Genomic DNA, 21,867 nt, shown 5'->3' on the forward strand with positions numbered 1-21,867 from the left:
GATTAAACAACTGTGTATGCTGTATCTTTCAGCTACACTCAAGATAACAATTAATAGTAAGTTGCATTACATTTTATCTAAAGTACATTGAAATGTCTTGTAACATTGATTCATGTATGTTCATGATGTACACGAATGACCAATTAAGCATTATATAATGTTAATGACTTAAGTAATGAAAGTTATAATAGTGTTACAAAAGAGCATGAAATAAATATACTTATTCTAATTCCATATAAAATAATTTCTACAAGAACAGCTGCCAATATATTATTTAAAAAGACAATAAAATTACCCAAATACACTTTGATGCACAGTAGATTTAGATGTTAATTAATTTCATGATATCAAAGAGCGTCATGATGTCAGCAGTACATAAGAATGATCAGATCCTTTTAAAATATCCCAGTTTTCAGTACTGGTACTTCATACCATCATGGGTGGCTGCAGGTCACAGATACGGATAGTCCTCAGATCAACTGAATATTCCCTATTTAAAATATTTGTAATAACATGATTGCATGAAGTCCTTGACCAGATATCCAACAGTTGCACCTAAAACATCTTCAATCTTCAGTAATTTTGTTGGGTTTAAGTGTGATTCTGTGTGGTCAGCAAACGTTGTTGCTGCTGTAGGAAGCTGATGACTTCAGGACTTCTCAGTAGAGACTGCAGACAAAAACATTTGCTATCACTTTATAGTAAGTCACTTGTTAAGAAGACATCTGCTATTAAAGGAATAGTTTAGGTTAATTATAGATGTAGCATGCTGATTCATGAACAAATTGTTCTTTTGAGTCAGATCTTTCAATAAATCAGAATCTAGATCACAAAATTAAAAAGTCTGAATGATTAATGCATGAATCAAACTACTGTTGCAACAGCTCTAGTTAACAGTTCACTGGAGGGTACGATCTTAAATTTTGGCCTAATCTGACAACAAAGCTATTACATGATTTAAGAAGACTTCGAATTCAGCACACAAGCCGTAATGACTACTTTTATGGTGCTTTTGCTTCCTATTTGATGCTTGAAAGTTCCAGTCCAAATTCATTGTAATTTCATGGAAAATAGCAACTAGTAGATTATTAAAAATGTCTCCATTCGGGTTCTACTCCAAAGACCCTTTAAAGCAATTGTTCACCTAAAGAATTAGCAACATTTTACATTTAAATTCTTGTAATTAGATAACAGTTGTTGACTTTCAATTAAGGTTATTACTATTACACTATTTGGATTACACATATTTCTAAAAACATTTATGTATATTTAATTTAAGATATGAATGAATTTGTGCATCTGTTTGTTCTGTGACAGCTGAAGGGTATACAATAATGAACATGGAGGAAATATAGACATTATTTTGGATTTATTGAGTGGAAAAATACAAAAGTTTCTGTGAAGTAGGGCTGTTAACAGGGTTGAGAAACAAAATAATGTGTTATATTCACATTTTTAAGACATTATTTCAGTTGGGGGGAAAACATACAAGATATATGATTTTTAAAAGAACACCATCTCCTAAATCCACAAGACAGTGCAACAAATCAATATAAACCAATCAGCAACATGTTGTACTGTTCGTTTATTGCAAAGAATATTTCTGGCTGTTAACAAATGTGCGTTAAATGATAGTCAAAAGATTTAGCCAGTTTTTATTCTTTAATATTAAGAAAAAAATAAAGTAAAACGAGAAAAGAAACTTCAATGGATTGTTCTATTTTAAGTGTTGCACATGCCGGTGCCATAGTACTACCATGGATACAAGCTTCATAATACCGGTGGTACCAGTGTTTTCATTCAATACAATAACAGAGCACGGCATAGTCAAGACATGACCACCAAAGTCTTCTGGGGGCCGTTCACTATGAACGCATCCATCTTTTTGGCAAGTTTGAACTACGAGGACATTTTAGACAGTGCAGCAATTTAAAAGGAAATTCAACCTTAAAAACTTTTGTTGCATTGCGTACGTTTGAGCCCAAGAATGTAATTCATCAGTGCTCGGCAAACTCATTTATGCTCATTTTAACATTCAAATGTGCATTTTTATCTTAAATTTGATATGATGAATATTCAAATGTATAATTTTAAATTGACAGCCTTACTGTGAATTGCTTTAGAAAGTAACTTGAAAGTAATTAGTAATGTGATTATTTTTTTATTAAGTCATCAATAAAGTAATCCGATTACTATTTTAAAGAGGTAATTAATAATTTGTAGTGTACTACTTTTTTGTGTAACTTTGTGTAAGTCCATACAATTCAAGTGACTGGTGGCCAGAAATCTATAAGCTCCAAAAAGCACATAAAGGGAACATAAAATGTATCCATGATACTCCATTTGTTTAATCCATGTCTTCTGAAGTGATCCAGTTGGTTTTGGGTGAGAAAAGACACAAATATAACTCCTTTTTTACCATTCATCCTGTCGTTGCAGTCTTCCATTGCATGAGTGCTTAACGCATGTACCGAGCGCTAGATGGCGCTGTAGGAAGTAGGGCTGCACAATTTGGGGAAAATGTCATATTGGGATCTTTGCATTACTGCAAACTTGTTATTTTCTCAATATTACACCTAAATAAAATGGAACAATAAATAAGAACATACACATTTTCATGAAAATAAGATTGTCCAAACAAACCGGGACATTTAAGCAGGCTGTAACATGTACTTTGTATAAACTCTTTTGAAAAGGAAACTGGATATAAAAGTGTGGTTCACTCAAACCACTAAAACTGTTGTTGTTGTGGTTTTTTTTAAATCTCTTTCTAAAAAGTTCTACTTATCGCTGGTACCTCTTGTCCAGTGTGTGGATCATTTTCTGAAATCCCACTTTGCTAACGGTGCATCATGTCTCTTTATATCTCTGTGAAGACTTCTCATATGACACTCGCAAACACATCTGTAATTGTGCTTTGTTTTGTTTGGCTTACTGGGCTATTTAATGTAGTTTTAGTCAATGAAAACTGTTGACATTTTAGTAACATTTAGTCATAATGATATTTTTTATATACATATATATATATATATATATATTATATACACACACACACACACACACATTTTATTGTTGTTGTCATTTTAGTGTTATTTTTCACATAAGATTGTTCTTATGATGATCTCATCAATGATGCTACACATTGCAAGCTGCAGACAGCGGGGGTGAGAGACGAGCATCCCTGTGTTAGAGTGCGCATCACCCGGCAGAACTTTATATATCTCCCGGTCTCGACTCCCGCTCAGATTGTGTCTCTTCCGTGACTTGTTGAAGCGAACTTTAATTAAGGATGAAATACAGACATATCGCCAAGCTATGATCTGTGTTATTTTTTCTGGCCACCAGTTCAGTGTCGGTCTGCTCGGCATCCATCTTCACCTGTTTTCCACGGTGCACACCGGAAACTCACATGACATGACCACACGTGCCACTTCCTAAACTGAGACTGACTGGTCATCTTTTTGTTAGTGGTGTAGAAAATGGGCAAACAGCTCTCAGAGAGAATGGGCTGTCACGTCCACAAACGCACTTATTTATTTAATATAATCGCAGCATTTTGCCGTCATATAATCGCACAGGCTGATATCGCGATTGCGATATGATTAATCGTGCAGCACTAGTAGGAAGTGTAATCAAGCTCGAAATCATGGTCACCAAGAATACTGTAGATGTTAAAAGTTATAGTGAAACATTTGTTATATTTTAGTCTGTTCTCTCCCAAAACCAACTATATCCCTTCATAAAATATTGATTAAACCACTGGAGTTGTGTGGATTACTTTTATGCAGACTTTATCTCCTTTTTTGGTCATTTTGGAGATCTGGTCACCATTCACTTGCATTGAATGGCCCTACAGAGCAGAAGAAAGAAAGCCATATACATCTGGTATTTTTCATTTTTAGAGAGAATTTTCATTTCCGGGTGGACTAACCCTTTAATAGCCAGGCAATCACTAAAGACCCATTTCAAATATGTAAATTTCCATATTCCACTTTTACATAAGTACATGAATTATGCACAAACTAATTCAAAGACCCACAGAGACTCCTTCAAGTAGACTTTCTATTACTCTATATGCAAAACACAGCAAAAAGGTGTTTTGATGCACTTACCAGTCTTTTCTGATTCAACACCTGCTCAATGAGGGAAGGTCTGGCTGGTCTGTCTCCTATGGTACCCAGCCGTTGCTTAGTAACAGAGAGAGGCCTCTCCTCCGAACCCTCCTACAAATAATAAATTATGTTTTTAACCGATTTCTGATTATCTGTGATTTAATAATAAATTAATTAATTTACAAAACAAATCCATAGAACATAAACCTAAAAGTTAATTAAAACTTAAAATTAACTTATTTATCCAAAAATAAGCTTCTTACGTCTAACTTTCCTGATGACATGGCCTGGTCACTTTTCTTCTTCTTATATTTATCCTTGTACATTTTATTGCGGTGTTTTTTGCACATCCAAGGTTTCCTGGCTTTGGCCACCTGTGTGGTGGTCTCTGTGCAGCCGTCATAGGTGCAGGTCTTGAGCACATTCTCGCTCTCTCCGGACGTCTCGTCGTCGTTGAGCTCATCGGGGCTCGCTCCGTCTCTCAGGTCAGACGCCTCCAGCACGTCGCTCTCATCGCCGGGATCGTCCGCGTCGTACGGGAAGTTCTCCTGGTCCGAAGGGGTGGTGCTGCTCTCCGCTGTTCCGGGGGTTTGACCGCCTTTACCCGCACAGGGAAGCACGTTGTCGGTCATTTTGTCTTTTCAGAGCTCGATTTAAATGTTCAGTTAATCTCACCTGTCATGCGCTGTCCTGAAACCGTATGTTTACAATCGGCAGACCAGACTTCCCGTTTGTGTGGATTCAGCACGCAATAATTTAGTTTGAAATGTAATTAAAAGGTCTATGATTAAAACACGGGCTCCGTTCACGGCAGTAATCATAAAAACAGGACGTATGTGCATCTAAAACGGAGGAACAGCCCGCAAATGATCTTTACATGACCCCGTTATCGAGACAAAAACAAAACAATGATGGCGGCGTTAGAGACTCGCCTGCACGTGATCAGACTGGCGCTGCGAGGGCGTACTCTAGAGGCACCACACTACAACACCAATATTCATTAATTTATCAAATAAATAAATAGTGCTTTACCCGTGGTTACCCTGCTAGGACACATGTGCGAACTTGAGGTGAACTGACTTCATATATTCACCAAAATGACCTCGTAAACAGGTGGTTAAATGTAATTCCAATAACAAAAAAGGTTTGTGCGGAGAAAATATCTAACATCATTCGTTTACACTTTACAATACGGTTCTATTTGCTAACACATACAATATATAACAGTAGGTATCATGAATTAACCATGAACAATACTTTTTGCTGCTAGGTTAATGTTAACTTATTACAGTTGTTAGTTCATAATGCATTAAATGGTTAGTTCACCCAACAATGAACATTCTCTAATCATTTACTCACCCTCATGCCATACCAGATGTGTATGATTTTATTTCTTCAGCTGAACACAGAAGAATATCTCAGCTCTTTCGGCCCATAGTATACATGTTGACCAGAACTCAAAAAGCTACAAAAAAACAAAAGAAATACAAATAAACGTAGAATAAATGTAATCCATAAGACTACAGTGGTTTAATCAATGTCTTCTGAAGCGATTCAGTTGGTTTTGGGTGAGAACAGACCAAAATATAACTCCTTTTTCACTGTTCATTTAGTCATTACAGTCTCTATCCACGATCATGAATTCAACACGATTACACTTCCTAGTGCTTGTCGCATGCGGAGAGCGCTAGATGGCGCTATAGGTAGTGTAATCAACCTAAAATCATGATCGTCTAGGAGACGTAGCCTACTGATGTTTTGTGCCATTTGGAGCTTCAAAGTTTTGGTCACCATTCACTGGCATCGTATGGACCAACAGAGCTGAAATATTCTTCTAAAAAATCTTCGTTTGTGTTCAGCAGAAGACATTTATAAAAATCTGGGATGGCATGAGGGTGAGTAAATGATAAGGTAATTATTTTTTTATTTTTTAGGGAATTAGCCTATCCCTTTAAATTGTTAGACGATCAAAATTGACAATTGGGATTTTATGGTATTTAGACCTTATTTACCTCTCATTCATTTGCATATAAATAAATATTTTACTTACGATAATCCAACTTTTTTTTAATTATCTTTGCTGCCATAAAATAATTTTTTCAGTGAATTGAAAGACTGTCAAAACATCAAATAATGTGATACATTGGCAGGATTGGGAGGGTTACTTGTGAAATGTTTTCCACTACAGATTACAGAATACATGCTGTAAAATGTAACTTGTAATGTATTCTGTTAGATTACTCAAGATCAGTAACGTATTATAAATACTTTTCGGTACTATATATAACCCTTGAATATAAAAACTCTGCCAGTACAGTATGACAAAATACACATATTAAAAATACATTATTTGAAAAACCAAAATATCTTATGCAGTGTTTTTTCTAAAACAAGATGAATCAAATTGACCTTTTTTTTTTTAAGGGTTTTTAGATATTTAAAACAAAACAAAACAAAAAATATTATCAAGAATAAAATTTTTGCCCTAAAATAAAAGGTCTTACTAGAAAAAAAGAAATGATGATCTAACATGAATTTTCCTGATAAAAAAATATGATTGTGTCTGGTAACATGTACATGTAAAAAAGGACTAAATATTAAATGAAATTAATGACAATAAAATGTAAAGTAATCTCGTCAGTAATCAAAATACATTTGAATGTAACTATATTCTAAATACCTATTATTTAAATTGTAACTGTAGTGGAATACAGTTTCTTATATTTTGTGTTTTAAATACAAAATCCTGTTACATGTATTTCGTTACTCTCCAACCAGATTGGGGGTCTCTGGTGACGTGCTGAACTAAAAATAACAATTACATGAAATTAGAACTATGGCCAGTAGATGGCTTCAGTGCTGCATGCAGTGCTGATCTCTATAAGACAATGTTGTAACAAACTTAATTTCTAGATACTATCACAAGCTATGCATTGCATATACGTTTAGACAATTATTTGTAAAATTGTCAATTATTTTTAAACCACTTGTGATTTGCAATTATGCTCCAATGTGCTGTCAAACCTGACCATGCTGCCACAGTCAAATCTGATTATGCTCCAGAGAAAAGATAGAGTAATTATTTTGTTACCTGTCATTTATTTCAGACATCACAATTCTAGCTTAAACTTTGTCACACAGGAGTCAGGCTCAGTTCGGATCAATTTTGACCCAAATAATAAAAATGTCAAATCTGTTTGTTCAGATAGCAAGTGGAGAAAGAGTCACCAAGTCTTGTCCCGCTCAGATAAATTATACCATTTTTATTAAAGAAACTAAATAAAAATGGGTCAAAAATGACCCTTACAATACATGAGTTAAGGAGTATTCCATTTTCAATACAAGTTAAGCTCAATCGGTGAGTATTTTAACGATTACGAATTGGCCCCATTCACTTCCATTGTAAGTGCCTCACTCTCACCTAGATTTGTGCTTTTTGTTTTTAAAGAAAAGGGAGGCAAAAATAATGTTTGTGGTTATCAACATTATGCCACAAATGCTGTAGATTGAGTATAAAATATATTGAACCCGGAATATTCCTTTAACATAAATTTTTTAATAAAACATTTTTATTAGTGTATGTTGCAATTAAAATTGACCAGCATTTATAAGTGCTGTAAAAGTATTTTTTTTTTAATTATTTATTCATGTTAACTAATGTAGTTACTAATGTTAATGAACACAAACTTAACGTGACCTTTCTTTTTAATGCTATGAAATTCTGCATCAGGGTTGAGTGTTCAGAAATGTCCAAATACTTTTTGGGGCCAATGTATATTTATATACATCCATCTACTGTATCCTCCTGAGAACCCCATGTGACTGCTGTGTGCATTTTCCATTTCCCTTTTTGATTTGTAACTAGTAGCGCCTAATAAACAAACAAACAAACAACAAAATTTCAATTGCAGTTTTCCTAAAAATGTATGCCCACATATGTGGACAGCTGGACAAAGTTGTGAAATTTTAAATAATACCAAGCTATCAAATTCTTTTTTTCATGTAATTGTTTATTATGTTACCAGGAGTGTTGGTTATTCATGTTTTTGAGAAATGTACAGACATTACAGCTGATTTTCTGTAACAGCTGAATAAATAAGTCTTATTCAAAGTAATGTCCAGCATTTTAGGATTGCGTTTAGATGCATAGAAAGCTATAGGATGCTCCCTTATGGGATCAATTCTTGCTCCCTATTTAGTGAATTACATAACCTCCAGTGTGCTGTCTGTCTGCACTGGTCTCGGAACAGTTTAAAATGCATCTTATTTTCATCTTAACTCCATATAAAGAATCTGAAAGCAACATTTGGATGAAGCCATTTATTCTCAATGTGAAAATGCAGAGTAAATATATAGGAATGCATTTGCTAATGTTGCTTATGTTAATGATAATGTATTGTAAAGTTATAATAAAATTAAACATAACAAAATGTATATTAAATTGAAGCTGAATGACCCACAAATGTGCTAGATTTTAATCTAACATGTTTTTCCTACTTTTGAGGAAATTCGATGCCAATTTCCACATATGTGGACATTATGTTTATCAGCGCTCTGACGTGCAAAAAATGAATGGATTTTTTTAAAGCCGTATATCAAACGAAACTAAAGACACAACTCTTTACAACCAAACAGGTTTCAATGAAAAAAAGCAAAGAAATTTCTTACCAGAGGCAAGAAATCCTACGGACGCAGCGGCAACAAATCGCTTTTGTTAGCACTGTGTCCGTAGGAGTGCTTCACGGAAATCGACGCATGCCGTTGTGTAACGTGACTCGGTGCTCCAGAAGTTTAACCCTTAAATGACAGTAGAGTCTTGTGATTAGTATTCAGACAGTTTTTATTTATAAAATGATGCGTTGTGTATAGCGAAGCCAAAATACAACGTCCACGCATTTGGATGGTGGGGTCGCAGGAGGGTATATGTATCTTTCCATGGCCAACATATTTTCCCTCTGCATTGTTTCCTGTTCAGCAACTCTGAATATTTCATGAAAAAAATCAGGATTTAATCGATGCTTCCAAAAGCTGACATGTTGTATAGGCCTACTGCATGTTATGTATGACATAAAATAATTGATTTGTTAATGTACACATTTTAAAATTAAGTCAGTGTGATTAGTTTTATACAGTTCATTATGTACATGCACAGATGATCATTTGTCCAAAATTGTAGGTCTAATACAAGGCCTACAGTGGTTGATTATTGTTACTATTTTACTCAGTTATTACACCGAATAATTCACTGTAGTTTTAAAATCCCAACCTAAAATAATAACTTTTATTACAGTTATTATTATTATTATACAACACTTATAATAATGATACATATTTAGATTATACATATAAAATTATTTCTAAAATATTTCTAGAGTTTCAAGGTGCAAGATGAACAAGCTCTCTCTCTCTCTCTCTCTCTCTCTCTCTCTCTCTCTCTCTCTCTCTCTCTCTCACTGTGTATGTGTCTTTCTGTCATTCAGTAGGACAGTGATGACACAGTTGATTTCTGTGAGGAGATACTGCAGATCTCCATGTTAGTGAAAGAGCTTCCTGCCTCACTGCTGCATTCAGGGTATGAAGAACTTGAGGATATGATGTTCTTCAGCCTATGGACAGCAATGATCAGCAGGGTGAGCAGAAAAAACAGCAAGCTGAGGAAGATTGAGATGTAAACATATACATTTGCAGTACGTCCTAATGTGGCAGCGGCCGCCCCTGTAGAACCAGACGTTGGGCTGAACCTCATATAGCTCTCGCTGTCCACCTCTGTACCATTTATTTCCTCCACTGTTCCAGCCATACCAGACATATCTGTTGGGTTTGGTAATCTGGAAAAATAGGAGACAAATTAAAGGGTTAGTTCACCAAAAAATGTAAATGATCCCATAATTTACTCACCCTCAAGCCATCCTAGGTGTATATGACTTTCTTCTTTCAGCCAAACACAATCTGAGTTATATAAAAAAATATCCTGGCTCTTCCAAGCTTTATAATGGGAGTATATGACACCTTAGATTTTGAAGCCTAAAAAAGCGCATCCATCCATCAAAAAAGTAATCCATACGGCTCCAGGGGGTTAATAAAGGCCTTCTGAAGTGAAGCGATGCGTTTTTGTAAGAAAAATATCCACTATAATCACTGGCATCCGGTAACGGCCATCTGCGTTCACAAGAGAGTCGAGTTCCGGTGTATGATGTAGACGTAGTACACTCCGGTGAGAATTAAAGAATGCGGAAATGCGCGCTGTTTACAGCAAAGGAAAACGGCGAAAATAAGTTAGGTGTTTTAGCTATACTGTACATTTTTATTAGTCTTAAAATGGTGTGTTCGTATATCTATCCAGTCATTCCAATCATCCATTCATGGCAGCAAACACTCTCAGTCTCTGTTGGCATTACCTCACATTTCCTGCATGATCACCACCATGTCTCCCGTACTCTCCGTCTACCAGATTCTTTTGTTTGTGCAGCAGCTGCTACAGCCTCCTCCATCTCCTGGAGTTCCTGGTTGGTGTATTCCAGTTCAAACAAATAGGGCTGGGCATCTCCTCTTCTCATGAATCTAAATCCTCTGACATATATTGTTTTCTAATTCATGACCGACATTTTGTTTTGCTCTATCCTCTGTGCTTCCGCGTCACTTCTCACCGGAGCTTAATACACCTACATCATACACCGGAACTCGACTCTCTTGTGAACGCGTGGATGGCCGTTACCGAAAGCCAGTGATTATAGTTTATAAAGTTATAAATATGGATATTATTTCTTACAAAACGCATCGCGTCGCTTCAGAAAGCCTTTATTAATCCCCTGGAGCCATATGGATTACTTTTTTGATTGGTGGATGCACTTTTTTGGGCTTCAAAATCTAAAGTACCATTCAATGCCATTATAAAGCTTGGAAGAGACAGGATATATTTTAATATAAATCAATTTGTGTTTGGCTGAAAGAAGAAAGTCATATACACCTTGGATGGCTTGAGGGTGAGTAAATTATGGGATCATTTACATTTCTGGGTGAACTAACCCTTTGAATTATTTATTTTAGAATAAGTTTGAAAACCTCATAGAGCCACGTTGACATTTTGTAGATGTATTTACTGAAAAGGACTTTTCCTACTCGAAATTGATTGCCACAAAACTTTATTTCGACGTCTGGCTTCCAGTGAGGCACTTACAATAGAAGAGAATGGGGATAATCTGCAAATTTTAAAATACTCACTGTTTGAACAAGAGTGTATCTAGCTTTGATACAGCTGAAGCCTTCGTTGCTAGGTTGAAACGTCACTTTATAACTAGCAACTGAGAATGCACTGCATTTCAGCATTGGAGTAAATAGTGCCTGTGGGTGTGTGTGTGTGAGCAAGTGAAAGATTGAAACTGATAGAGATCACTTGGAATTACCTGTGTTTAAAGTGGAACTCATCAGGAATAACATCCCTTCAAATTGCCAAAGTGTAAGTTTAAGAATACTTCTTAGAAGTAGCAAATGTCGCCATTATTGTACAGCTTTTCCATTGCTAAACAACTGTTTACAATCCCACTGAGTCACGGGGGTGCCTTATCCTTGATTTGTTTTTGTTTTGTAAGAAAAGGAGGGGCAAATCAAAATGAATTGTTGTGGTAATCAACATTGTGCCACAAATGCTGTTAATTGAGCAAACTTGTATAAAACCCAGAATATTCCTTTAACCACAGTGTGAAACACCCATAAAGGGATAGTTCTCCCCAAAATTTAAATTCTACCATCATTTATTTGCCCTGAAGCCATCTCAGATGTGTATTGCAGAACACAAACAAAGATTTTTAGAAGAATATAGCAGCTCTGTAGGTCCATACAATGCATGTGAATTGTGACTAAAACGTTGAAGCTCCAAACAGCATATAAAGGCAGCATAAAAGTAATCCAAATGACTCCCGTGGTTAAATCCATGTCTGAAGCGATCCAATTGGTTTTGGGTAAGAACAAGCCAAAATTTTAACGTATCATGTAACAAAATGTAAATGTATCATGATTTCAAGCTTGATTACACCTCCTAGTGCTTGACGCAAGCACAGAGTGCTAGTTGGTGCTAGGAAATTTAAGCTTGAAATCATGATCACCAAGGATACTGCATATGTCAAGATTTATAGTGAAAATGTAGTTGCATTTTGGTCTGTTCACAACCAAAACCGATTGGATTGCTTCAGAGGGCATGGATTAAAACACTGGAGTCTTATGGATTACTTGTATGATGCCTTTATGTGCTTTATTGAGCTTCAAAATTTTGGCCACCATTCACTTGCATTGAATGGACCAACAGAGCTGAAATATTCTTCTAAACATCTTAATTTGTGTTCAGCAGAATTAAGAAAGTCTTATACATCTTGGATGACGAATAAATAATGAGACAATTTATATTTGGGTGATCCCTTTAAGAGTTTTAAATTAAAGGGGAAGTGAGTAATTGTTTTAATGTTGAAATATGTTCTCCTTACTGAATTTTAAAAGCAAAACAACAATAGTTTTTTTGCAAACATTTATAAATTCTTGCCATTTTGTATATTTCAGGCTATTGTATATGTTATTTGAACGTACTGTGTGAATGTCAAAAGAAAAGTATATTAACTACTTTAAAGCGAAACATTATTACATTTTTGGCCTTTATCGCATTAATAAATGTTTTTGCATTCAACATGTTTACTATTTTGAGGACCAAAAAGGACCATTAAATCTTTGACCTCAACACCCACGACCCCCTGCCCCCCTCCAATGGTTATTATTCAAACCCATGAACCCCTTAAAAATTTTCAGACATTTAAAATGTTCAGACATTTTTATCATCCAACATCACCAGTCATTGTTCACAATAAATGTCTTTAATGTGCTCAATCATTTGCCTTACACACTTGCTGATCAATGCATCACTAATTACAAATGTGAGATATCTCTATTCATCAATACGCCGGTCTTATTTCACATCAGGCCAACACAGTTCATTGCCAGACATCATACCATTTCCTTTTCTGATCTCTGTCTTTGATGAATTTTGAATGCGTTACCGTTCAGAAAAAAATCAACAACAACAACCAGAACACTTAAATACTTCAGATTGAATGTGAAGAGGATGATAATGACATTTAATTATGCTTTTTGTATCCAGGCAACCTGCATTTCAGTGGGCTCATAAGCTGGTATGGGTTGTTGTTTGGGCCACTGCCCGTCCATTAGGACTTTGGGGTGGCCACACTGGCTCAGTGGTACACACAGAAGGTCACTCCGTTGTTTACCACCACCTGCATACTCACAGCTCATGAATAATATAGATTGAGAGATACCTGAGCAGGAAAATGTCATGGCTTTCCAAGTTTGAAAAGAACAACATGCCATATCTTCTGTCTGACAGGCTGTTCATATATTAAAAAATTGAACACGAAAATTGTGTTTTTACAAGCTAGTGTGTCTGTGGTCTGATTTTGTCATTCACATCTGATCTTGTTTTAAAAGATAGTTCACACAAAAATTAAATTTCTGTCATCATTTGTTCACTTTTGTGTCATTCACCTGTATGACTTTCTTTCTTCGGTGGAACACAAAAAGACATGTTAGGCAGAATGTAAGCCTCAGTCACCATTCACTTCTCATATGGAAACACAGTAGCATCAGTATTCTTCAAAATACCTCCTTTTGTGTTCCACAGAAAAGAGAATGTCAAATTTACATTTATGCATTTGGCAGACGCTTTTATCCAAAGCAACTTACAGTGCAATTATTACAGGGACAATCCCCCTGGAACAACCTTGAGTTAAGTGCCTTGCTCAAGGACACAATGGTGGTGGCCATGGGGTTAGAACCAGCGACCATCTGATTAACAGGTGATTAACAGCCCTGTGCTTTTGCCACTATGCCACCACATGCTCACACTCACCAAATGGGTTTTGGAATGAGTTGAGCATGAGTAAATGACATCAAAATTGTAATTTTTGGATGAACTATTCCTTTAAGACTATAATCTAAAGTGTACACAAGCCCAATGCCTCTAATGCTTTCAGCTGTGAGCATAAAAGCCATTCATATTTACAAGCTAGACATGGTATAATTCACATTTAGTTCTCACACATTTCCCGTGAGACAAACACAATTCAGCGGAGGCCGCCTCAGCTGTGCGAGTATACTTTACATTTAGCTTTCAATTCATAAGAGAGCACATGTGTTTTTATGCTGAAGGTGCATTAGCATGTAAATGAGCTGAATCTGATTTCAGGGCACCTTTTTTATTTGGGTGAATAAAGGTAAAGTGGGACATTCATCTTAATGGCAAAAAGTGTCCCACTTTATCTGTATTCACCCCAAGAGGTTGATTCAAGAATATAATTAGAGATACTTGCTAAAGATTACTATTTTGTGAGCAGTTGATAAAACAGGTGATAAAAATCCCAGAACCTTACCATGAAGGAGGGACCCAAGCCATATTTAGGGGTCAGAATATCATTGAAACTTGGAAGTTTGCTATTTTGACTTGGGCCAAAAAGCAACCATCTAGCAACATCTCAGCAACCATCCAGAACACCCTAGCAATCACATAGCAGTGCTCAAACAACCATTAAGAACCCCTTAGGCAACCACGGGCACAGTGGCATTTTTTTTGCCGCTTTTCACTTTTTCACATTTAGATTAATAATCTAGAACAAAAAAAAAAAAGAATTTCAATTAATTGATTGAAGATCAGTGTAATTTTACCTCACCATTTTAAAAATTTGTTTCTGAGAACTCTACAATTGTACAGAGATGTTGGGTATTATTTTTAGGATGTAGTCCACCTCACAACACATAACTTGCTGTTTGTTTGTTTGGTGGTGTATTTTGGTCACTGAAGCTTCTCTGTGTGCAACGACATGTCTGAGCCAAAGTGGGCCCAGAGAGACTGTGGTTAAATTATTTCTTATAAAAGGCATGATTTGTTATGACCAATCCCTTTTAAAAAATTTTGTGAGTTATAAGAGACTGTCATCTGTAGAAGCAGATGTAGCTGACATTAGGAAGAAGTAACATATACTCATAAAAATAGTCCTTTGGCTGAACTTAATTCAATCATGGACAGTGGTTCCACGTGTTTGAAATTAGTTTTCTTAACTTAAAATGACTATGTAATCTCAATGCAAACACATTATGTAGAAAGAACCTAGTTGAATTGAGTAAACCCAACAAAATTAGACACATCAATATATCTCAAATAAATCTTTATGTACTAACTAGTGAAAGTGAGTGTCAGTTCAGTAACTATATGGTTAGGACAGCTCATCGAAACGAGCAATCAATTTCATGTGCGACGTCTACATGTCCTCATAGTTAGCTCAAGCTCCACTCACCATAATGACAACCCCCAAAACTCGAACATAACAGAAAATCTTCTAATCCTCAACATTACAAAATATTAAACAATTCAAGTCTCCCCCAGTAAAAATAACACCTAATATTAACATGTACTCTCCTCATCAAGTCCCATGCAAAAAGCATGGGAAATGGAAATGCTGGGAAATGGAAATCCCCTGCCCAGTTTCATCAATGATACATTAACACGACAAAAAGTATTCATGTAGTCCAATTTTAAATGGATTAAGTAAACTTCCATTTGAAAAATTGAAATGGATTGAACACAATGAAATCAGGAAACAAAAGTTCTAGAATTGTGTTGCTTTAGTTAATTTTATTAAGTAAACTGAACAAGTATGAAAAATTATTTTAAATCACACATATTTTTTCCGAGCATTACTTTGATCAACAATCTGCTCTGCCACACAAATCTAAATGGCACCCAGTTAGGGCTACCTCCACCTGTTTAATTTTTTTTGTGTGTGATTTAAATCCCTGAGGAAATGTAGATGAGACTGGGATTAGTTTTCACACTTTTTAAAAGTTAATATTTTTCAGGGTAGTTTCAGTTTTGACAGGTCAATTCCTGTATAGGCACATACCTTAAAGCCTTGGCTACATCTTGTATTTATTTATTTATTTTTTGACATTTTTACCATTCTTGCCCAGGAAAAAAGATCCAGTTCATTTTGACCCAAGGCATGTTGTCACACTATATGGGATAAGTTATCACATTGGAATCAGCCATTAAAATGCCTATTATAGGGTTTTCAGCTAAATTTGAACATTATATCAATTATGAATCAAATTCATGCAATTTGTTTAATTCATGAAACAGCAAAAATGTTAAAACATAAAAACAAACATAAATACCAATTTAGTGTTTTGGCAAACAAATATTAATAACATCTGGATGAATAAATGTCTAACATTTAAAACGTGACGACTTGCCATGACCTGACATTCATGACATATTCCATTGATCTGTGACCATAGTTTAACTTTTCAGCTTAAATGTACCTTCAATTTTATGGTTAAACATTGCTTTAATGTATGCTGGTGCTGTTTTATTGTGTTCATTTGTTTACTCTACATTTATATACAAATATGATGATATATGAATTTCATTTGGAGCTTAGAATTTTGATCTATGTCTGAAGCCAACAAACAAAACCCCTGCTAGAGAAAACACACATTTGTGTAATTGGACTTTTGACTCAAAACCTTGTAGTTACTGAGTTATAGCCCTTGTGAGAAATTCCCAGCGTGACAGCTAATCCCGATCTCCCCTATATCATTAGATCCCTCTTGTGATTTGTCTCTCTCTCTGTTTTCCCCTCACTCTTCCAATTACAAGAGAAGTTCAATGGGTTATTTAGTGTGTTCTACCTTCTGTCTATGGATTCATTAAGGGGTGCTCATGAATGTGGAACGTGGCCATTAAGAAAATGATCCTTAAACAAAGAGTCCCATAGAGAATGTGAATGAATGAGGGGGTTGGAGAGAGACAGACAGATCGAGAGAGAGAGAGAGAGAGAGAGAGAGAGAGAGAGATTTGCCACTAACTGGAATGTCTGTCTGATGACATTACGAATGCATGTTTGAATGTTCCTTTGACTACTCACTATAAAATACTGCACTGAGGATTTATCCGGATATCTTTTTAAATCACATTTTGTGTCATTAAATTGCAATCAAACACATTTCAGTGGCACGTTTCAAGCAGTTTTTGGTTTGTATGTTGCAGCTCAACTTCATATCTGACACACAAAAAAACTGCTCATACAGTGATCTAGCAGATCTGCATCGAATTGACAAAAAGTACTACTGACCTTTCTTATGCAGAAGAGAGTTGTCGGCATTAATACACACAGTTATCCATCGCACTCATGTCATTGTCCTGGTGTGAATCCTCATGGGTTCCCTCAAGCTAAACCATACAGAAATATTTAAGATAGAGGCAGAAGCGTATTTGGATGTGTTTGGTCTGGTGCACAGATTCTCAACAGTGGGATGGATATCGACTGTCCAGCTGTTGTACTTGAAATTCCCCCACCCTCACTTTTTCATCATCTCTCTGTCATTCTTGTTGCTCTCTCTCTCTCTCTCTCTCTCTCTCTCTCATCTCCATTGACATCTTTTCTCTTTCTTTACTTACTGATTGTTATTGATTTATGCTTTAATTAAAATAAAAGATGACAGTCATACTTGCATTATTTACTATATTTAGCATATGATTACCTCAGTGAAGGCAGATTTCAAGTACATTTTGTGTACAAATATTTGTTGACTTTCAGCTTATGTGTAAATCTATATAAAATTGCTTTTTTTATTGGCATTATATCAACCATTGGCCAACCCACTCTAAAACCCAAACTAGCTAGGTAAAGTTTGTTAAGACAAAACTTTGATGTTAGTTATAAAAAGCCTTGTCTGAAAGTGTAAAATTGTTCTAAAAGTTTGAATGTTTTACAGGCCTTATACAGACAGAAAGAACAGTGGATATATATATATATATATAGAGAGAGAGAGAGAGAGAGAGAGAGAGAGAGAGAGAGAGAGAGAGAGAGAGAGAGAGAGAGATTGACGGCCTTGAGTGGGTTTGTTATGTTTTAATTTTTGTTTCGCTAAAATTGCTGGAACTGGCTTATACCGGAAGTGGTCCACCTTCAAGGCTGATAATGGCAGCGCCATTCATATTAAAATCCACTCATATTAACATTTGAAATTTTGACATATAAGAAAAAATAGATGTGTGTCAAAGACCCCATAGACAGGCTTTTTCAAGCCAACATAACTCAATTCTGGTCCTCTATTTCTGGTTTATAGGTTGACTTTAACAAAAAGAAATCTTTCGAAGTACCTACAGGTGTACACTAACCTGTGGTTGGGAATCATTGCTCTAGATGACAGCAGTCCAGTATAAGCAGGGACTATCTTGTCTTCTCCCATGGTACTGTGCTTAGTCATTCATGTCTGACAAAACCAATCACCACCCTCATCAACATCACAAGCGGAGAGTCCTCTCATGCAGCAAGCTGTCTTTATACATCAGGCTTTATTCTCACAGATGAAGCATCAGTGAGCTTTTCATAAAGAACACTAATAGAGCTTTAGCCGGCAGATATATGAGTCAAATTCATTGACCAAGGCAACAAAACAAAGGTTTTTGTTGAATTTAAAGTGAAAGTTCACCCACAAATTGAAATTCTGTTGTTCAATTACCTTCATGTTGGACCAAACCTGAATGACTTTCTTTCTTCCATGGAACACAAAGGTAGAATGTAAGGGACCAATGACATTTGTCATCATTAACAGAAGAATTACATTTGTGAAAGAACTATCCCTTTAAGATTAATTTTGCTTTCTGCAGTCTGTCATATTTAAACTTGTTCTTCAGGATTGTGGCAGAGCTATTAGTAAAGAGGAGTATCTGCTTTAATATGAAAAATTAAGAGGCAGATATTACAAGAAGAACTGATTTTATCACAAAAACATGACAAAATGGTTGTCATTGCAATATTGGTAATTGTGCATTTCATCAAAGTTAACGAATTTATGAAATGTCTACAGAGACTCAGACTGGCACAGACTAGCATACGGATGAAGCTTCAGATGCAAGCAGTGGGGCAGAGCTATGCATGTCAATAGGACACAGATGCCATGCCTCCTGGGAAGGTCTTATCTCCACAGCTCTGTGCACCAAAGACAGAAAAGAATCTACACAGATTATGGATTGCCGCAATCCAAAGCGCACAACGGTCTTGCACAACTGACTATTATTCATTTCTATTGCGATCTGGAATTCTGCTTCAATAAATATGGAAGCTTGTGCATTCACTCACTTTGTTACTGATATGTCTTGAACCAGTTACTCTATTTCATTGTTCTAACCAGTGTTATTATCATTAATGAAAACTAAAACGACAACTAAACATGAAAACATAATTGGAATGACTGAAAATGAACTGAAATACAAAAACTACAAAAATAACAAACATTAAAAAAAAATATATAATTTAGTTTTTTTTTTAATTCTTTAAGTTTTATAGCGATAGCGATAACACTAGACTACCCTGAGAAAACCATGAGTGTGTTTACATGCACATCAAATCGCTGATAACTACCAAAAATCTGCTTAGATAAATTATCCGATAACACAAGAAAACCACGTTTACATAAGACTTTAAAATCATCTGGATTTTCTGTGCTTTTGACATCAAAATGTGAACAGGCATGAGCACAATACTTGTGCACAATGGATAAGCCGGTAAAAATGTCATAAAGGCAGGTAACCCGAAATTGGAGTAATGGACAATCAGTCTGCTGATTGTTCTTTGCTTAAACTGTTGACCATACCTCAATAAAATATACCTATTTAACATTTACATGACCTTACACATTGTGTTACATGTAAACGTGCTTTGTATGAAACATATTTAAATTATGTCAGTTAACTCTTTAACTTTAGCAGCTCCAAAATTCTAACACAAAAACTAAAATAAACACAAAATTTACTGAAAAACTAAATTAGAAAACACTGAAAAAACTAACAATTCAAAAGTGAATATGAACAAAAACAGAACTTAATTTGGGTTCACACTGTACGATTTCGGACAGTTGGAGGGCAATACCTACTCCTAGATATTTATTGGCACTGCTCTAGGGGCAGCTAAGATGCCCACTGGGAACAGTGGTTACCCTTCTGAGCTCTGCTGCGCTTGATCCTGTCTTTTGGGCCTTTATTATTGCTGTAGCTAATGCCAACACTGAGGCACATGAGTAAATGCTGTTGGATTTTGATAAGAACAGTGCCATGGCAGATTTTTTTCCTGTAATCCATAAAACTGTGAGAAATGGCAAAGGTTTCCAATTCCCTTGATACAAGTGATTCAGCCCAGCTTTAAGTATTTGGTGTGTCTATTCCCATTGCATGCAAGTGGGTCAAATGTAAGAGCATGCCAGTCGACTATAAGGCCGCCTGAACCATTCTGATTAGACTGTGTTTTAACTTCAGGGGAAAGGGTTGCATAGATAACGAATCATCCAGTAACCCCTAGTCTGCTCTACTGTTTTTGACAAAAATGTCATGTTTGAAGAAGTATTGTGACAGAAAATGGCAATGTGTCAATCAGGATTATCTTTTAGAATACTCTAGGCACTATGTGGAGGTTTACACAGTGGAGCGTGTTAGAGGAACACTCCGTGGAGAGCTCTCGCTCTTTCGATTTCCCTTTTACATTTTTCTCTCCCAACTGAGATGATGCACTCTGCATAGTAATCCAAGTCTCAGAGGTCTCAGTATATCTCTGACAGCTCACACAGAATCACCTTCAAGTGCCCTAGCATCTACACTGTAATACAGCAGAATAATCGCCTCAGTCACCATTCACTTTCATTGCATCTTTTTTTCCCATACACATTTAACAGAATTTTTTTTTTTACTCACTTGAGGCACAATGGAAGGGAATGGTGCCAGTCCATAAACATTAAAAAAACACAAAAGTTTCAAAAGTATAGTCAACATAATATGTGTTAACCTGATTTTTGTGTGATAAAATCCTTTATTAACATTATCTGTTTAAAGTTATATCCAATATTACAACATCATTGTCATGACATTTTTTTTCTCCCCAATTTGGAATGCCCAATTCCAAATGTGCACTAGGTTGTCATCGTGGCTTAGTGACTCTCAGTTGCCTCCACATCTGAGACCGTCAATCCGCACATTTTATAACACTGTAATCCCGGTATTGGCTATAAATTTACACAGAAGGTAATAAGCAATTGTTGAGACCTAGCACGTGTGGAGGCTTCACGCTATTCTCCACGGCATCCATGCACAACTCACCACGCACCCCACCGAGAGCAAGATCCACATTATAGCGACCATGAGGAGGTTAACCCAACGTGACACTACCCACCCTAGCAACCGGGCCAATTGGTTGCTTATAAAGCCTGACTGGAGTCACTCAGCATACCCTGGATTTGAACTTGTGACTCCAGGTGTGGTAGTCAGCATCTTTACTTGCTGAGCTACCCAGGTCCCCCATGGTCATGACATTGAAACCCTGTAATCCCGGTATTGGCTTTACACAGAAGGTTAATTTCTACTGATTGTTATCACACCACAATCGTGTTAACATCTATAATGTTGACATTATGTGGCAATACTTCAGAAACAGTTTGCTTGGGGGCGGTTGTTAGGTGCATGGATTTCCCTATCCACTTATGCATATCATGGCTCCCTTCTGCATATCGTCAGGAAAAGTCCAGGTTCTCCCTTTGGCCTGTCCACCCATGGCTACAACATATATATGAGAAGTCGAAATGTAATGTACCTCAGCCGCTTACAGATTGTCAGCTGCAATATGTCAAGATAATAGAATGGCAAGGACCCAAT

The 21,867-nt window shown here is 36.1% G+C and overlaps 2 protein-coding genes across 2 annotated transcripts; both read right to left on the reverse strand.

The window, feature by feature from the left end:
• Positions 1-521: 521 nt before the first annotated feature.
• LOC127636589 (regulatory factor X-associated protein-like) lies at positions 522-5,044 on the reverse strand. The gene is made up of 3 exons (XM_052117214.1): positions 4,376-5,044; positions 4,113-4,223; positions 522-669 (listed from the first exon to the last, which is right to left on the reverse strand). Exons 1-3 carry the CDS (start codon positions 4,742-4,744, stop codon positions 592-594), a joined length of 558 nt encoding a protein of 185 aa, XP_051973174.1. The 5' UTR covers positions 4,745-5,044; the 3' UTR covers positions 522-591.
• A 4,544-nt stretch (positions 5,045-9,588) lies between these two features.
• LOC127636368 (serine-rich and transmembrane domain-containing protein 1-like) lies at positions 9,589-18,416 on the reverse strand. Its single transcript, XM_052116816.1, has 2 exons — positions 18,346-18,416; positions 9,589-9,940 (listed from the first exon to the last, which is right to left on the reverse strand). Exons 1-2 carry the CDS (start codon positions 18,414-18,416, stop codon positions 9,589-9,591), a joined length of 423 nt encoding a protein of 140 aa, XP_051972776.1.
• Between the last annotated feature and the right edge of the window lie 3,451 nt (positions 18,417-21,867).

The sequence above is a fragment of the Xyrauchen texanus genome, chromosome 44 (genome assembly GCF_025860055.1).
Source record: "Xyrauchen texanus isolate HMW12.3.18 chromosome 44, RBS_HiC_50CHRs, whole genome shotgun sequence".
Taxonomy (NCBI): Eukaryota; Metazoa; Chordata; class Actinopteri; order Cypriniformes; family Catostomidae; genus Xyrauchen; species Xyrauchen texanus.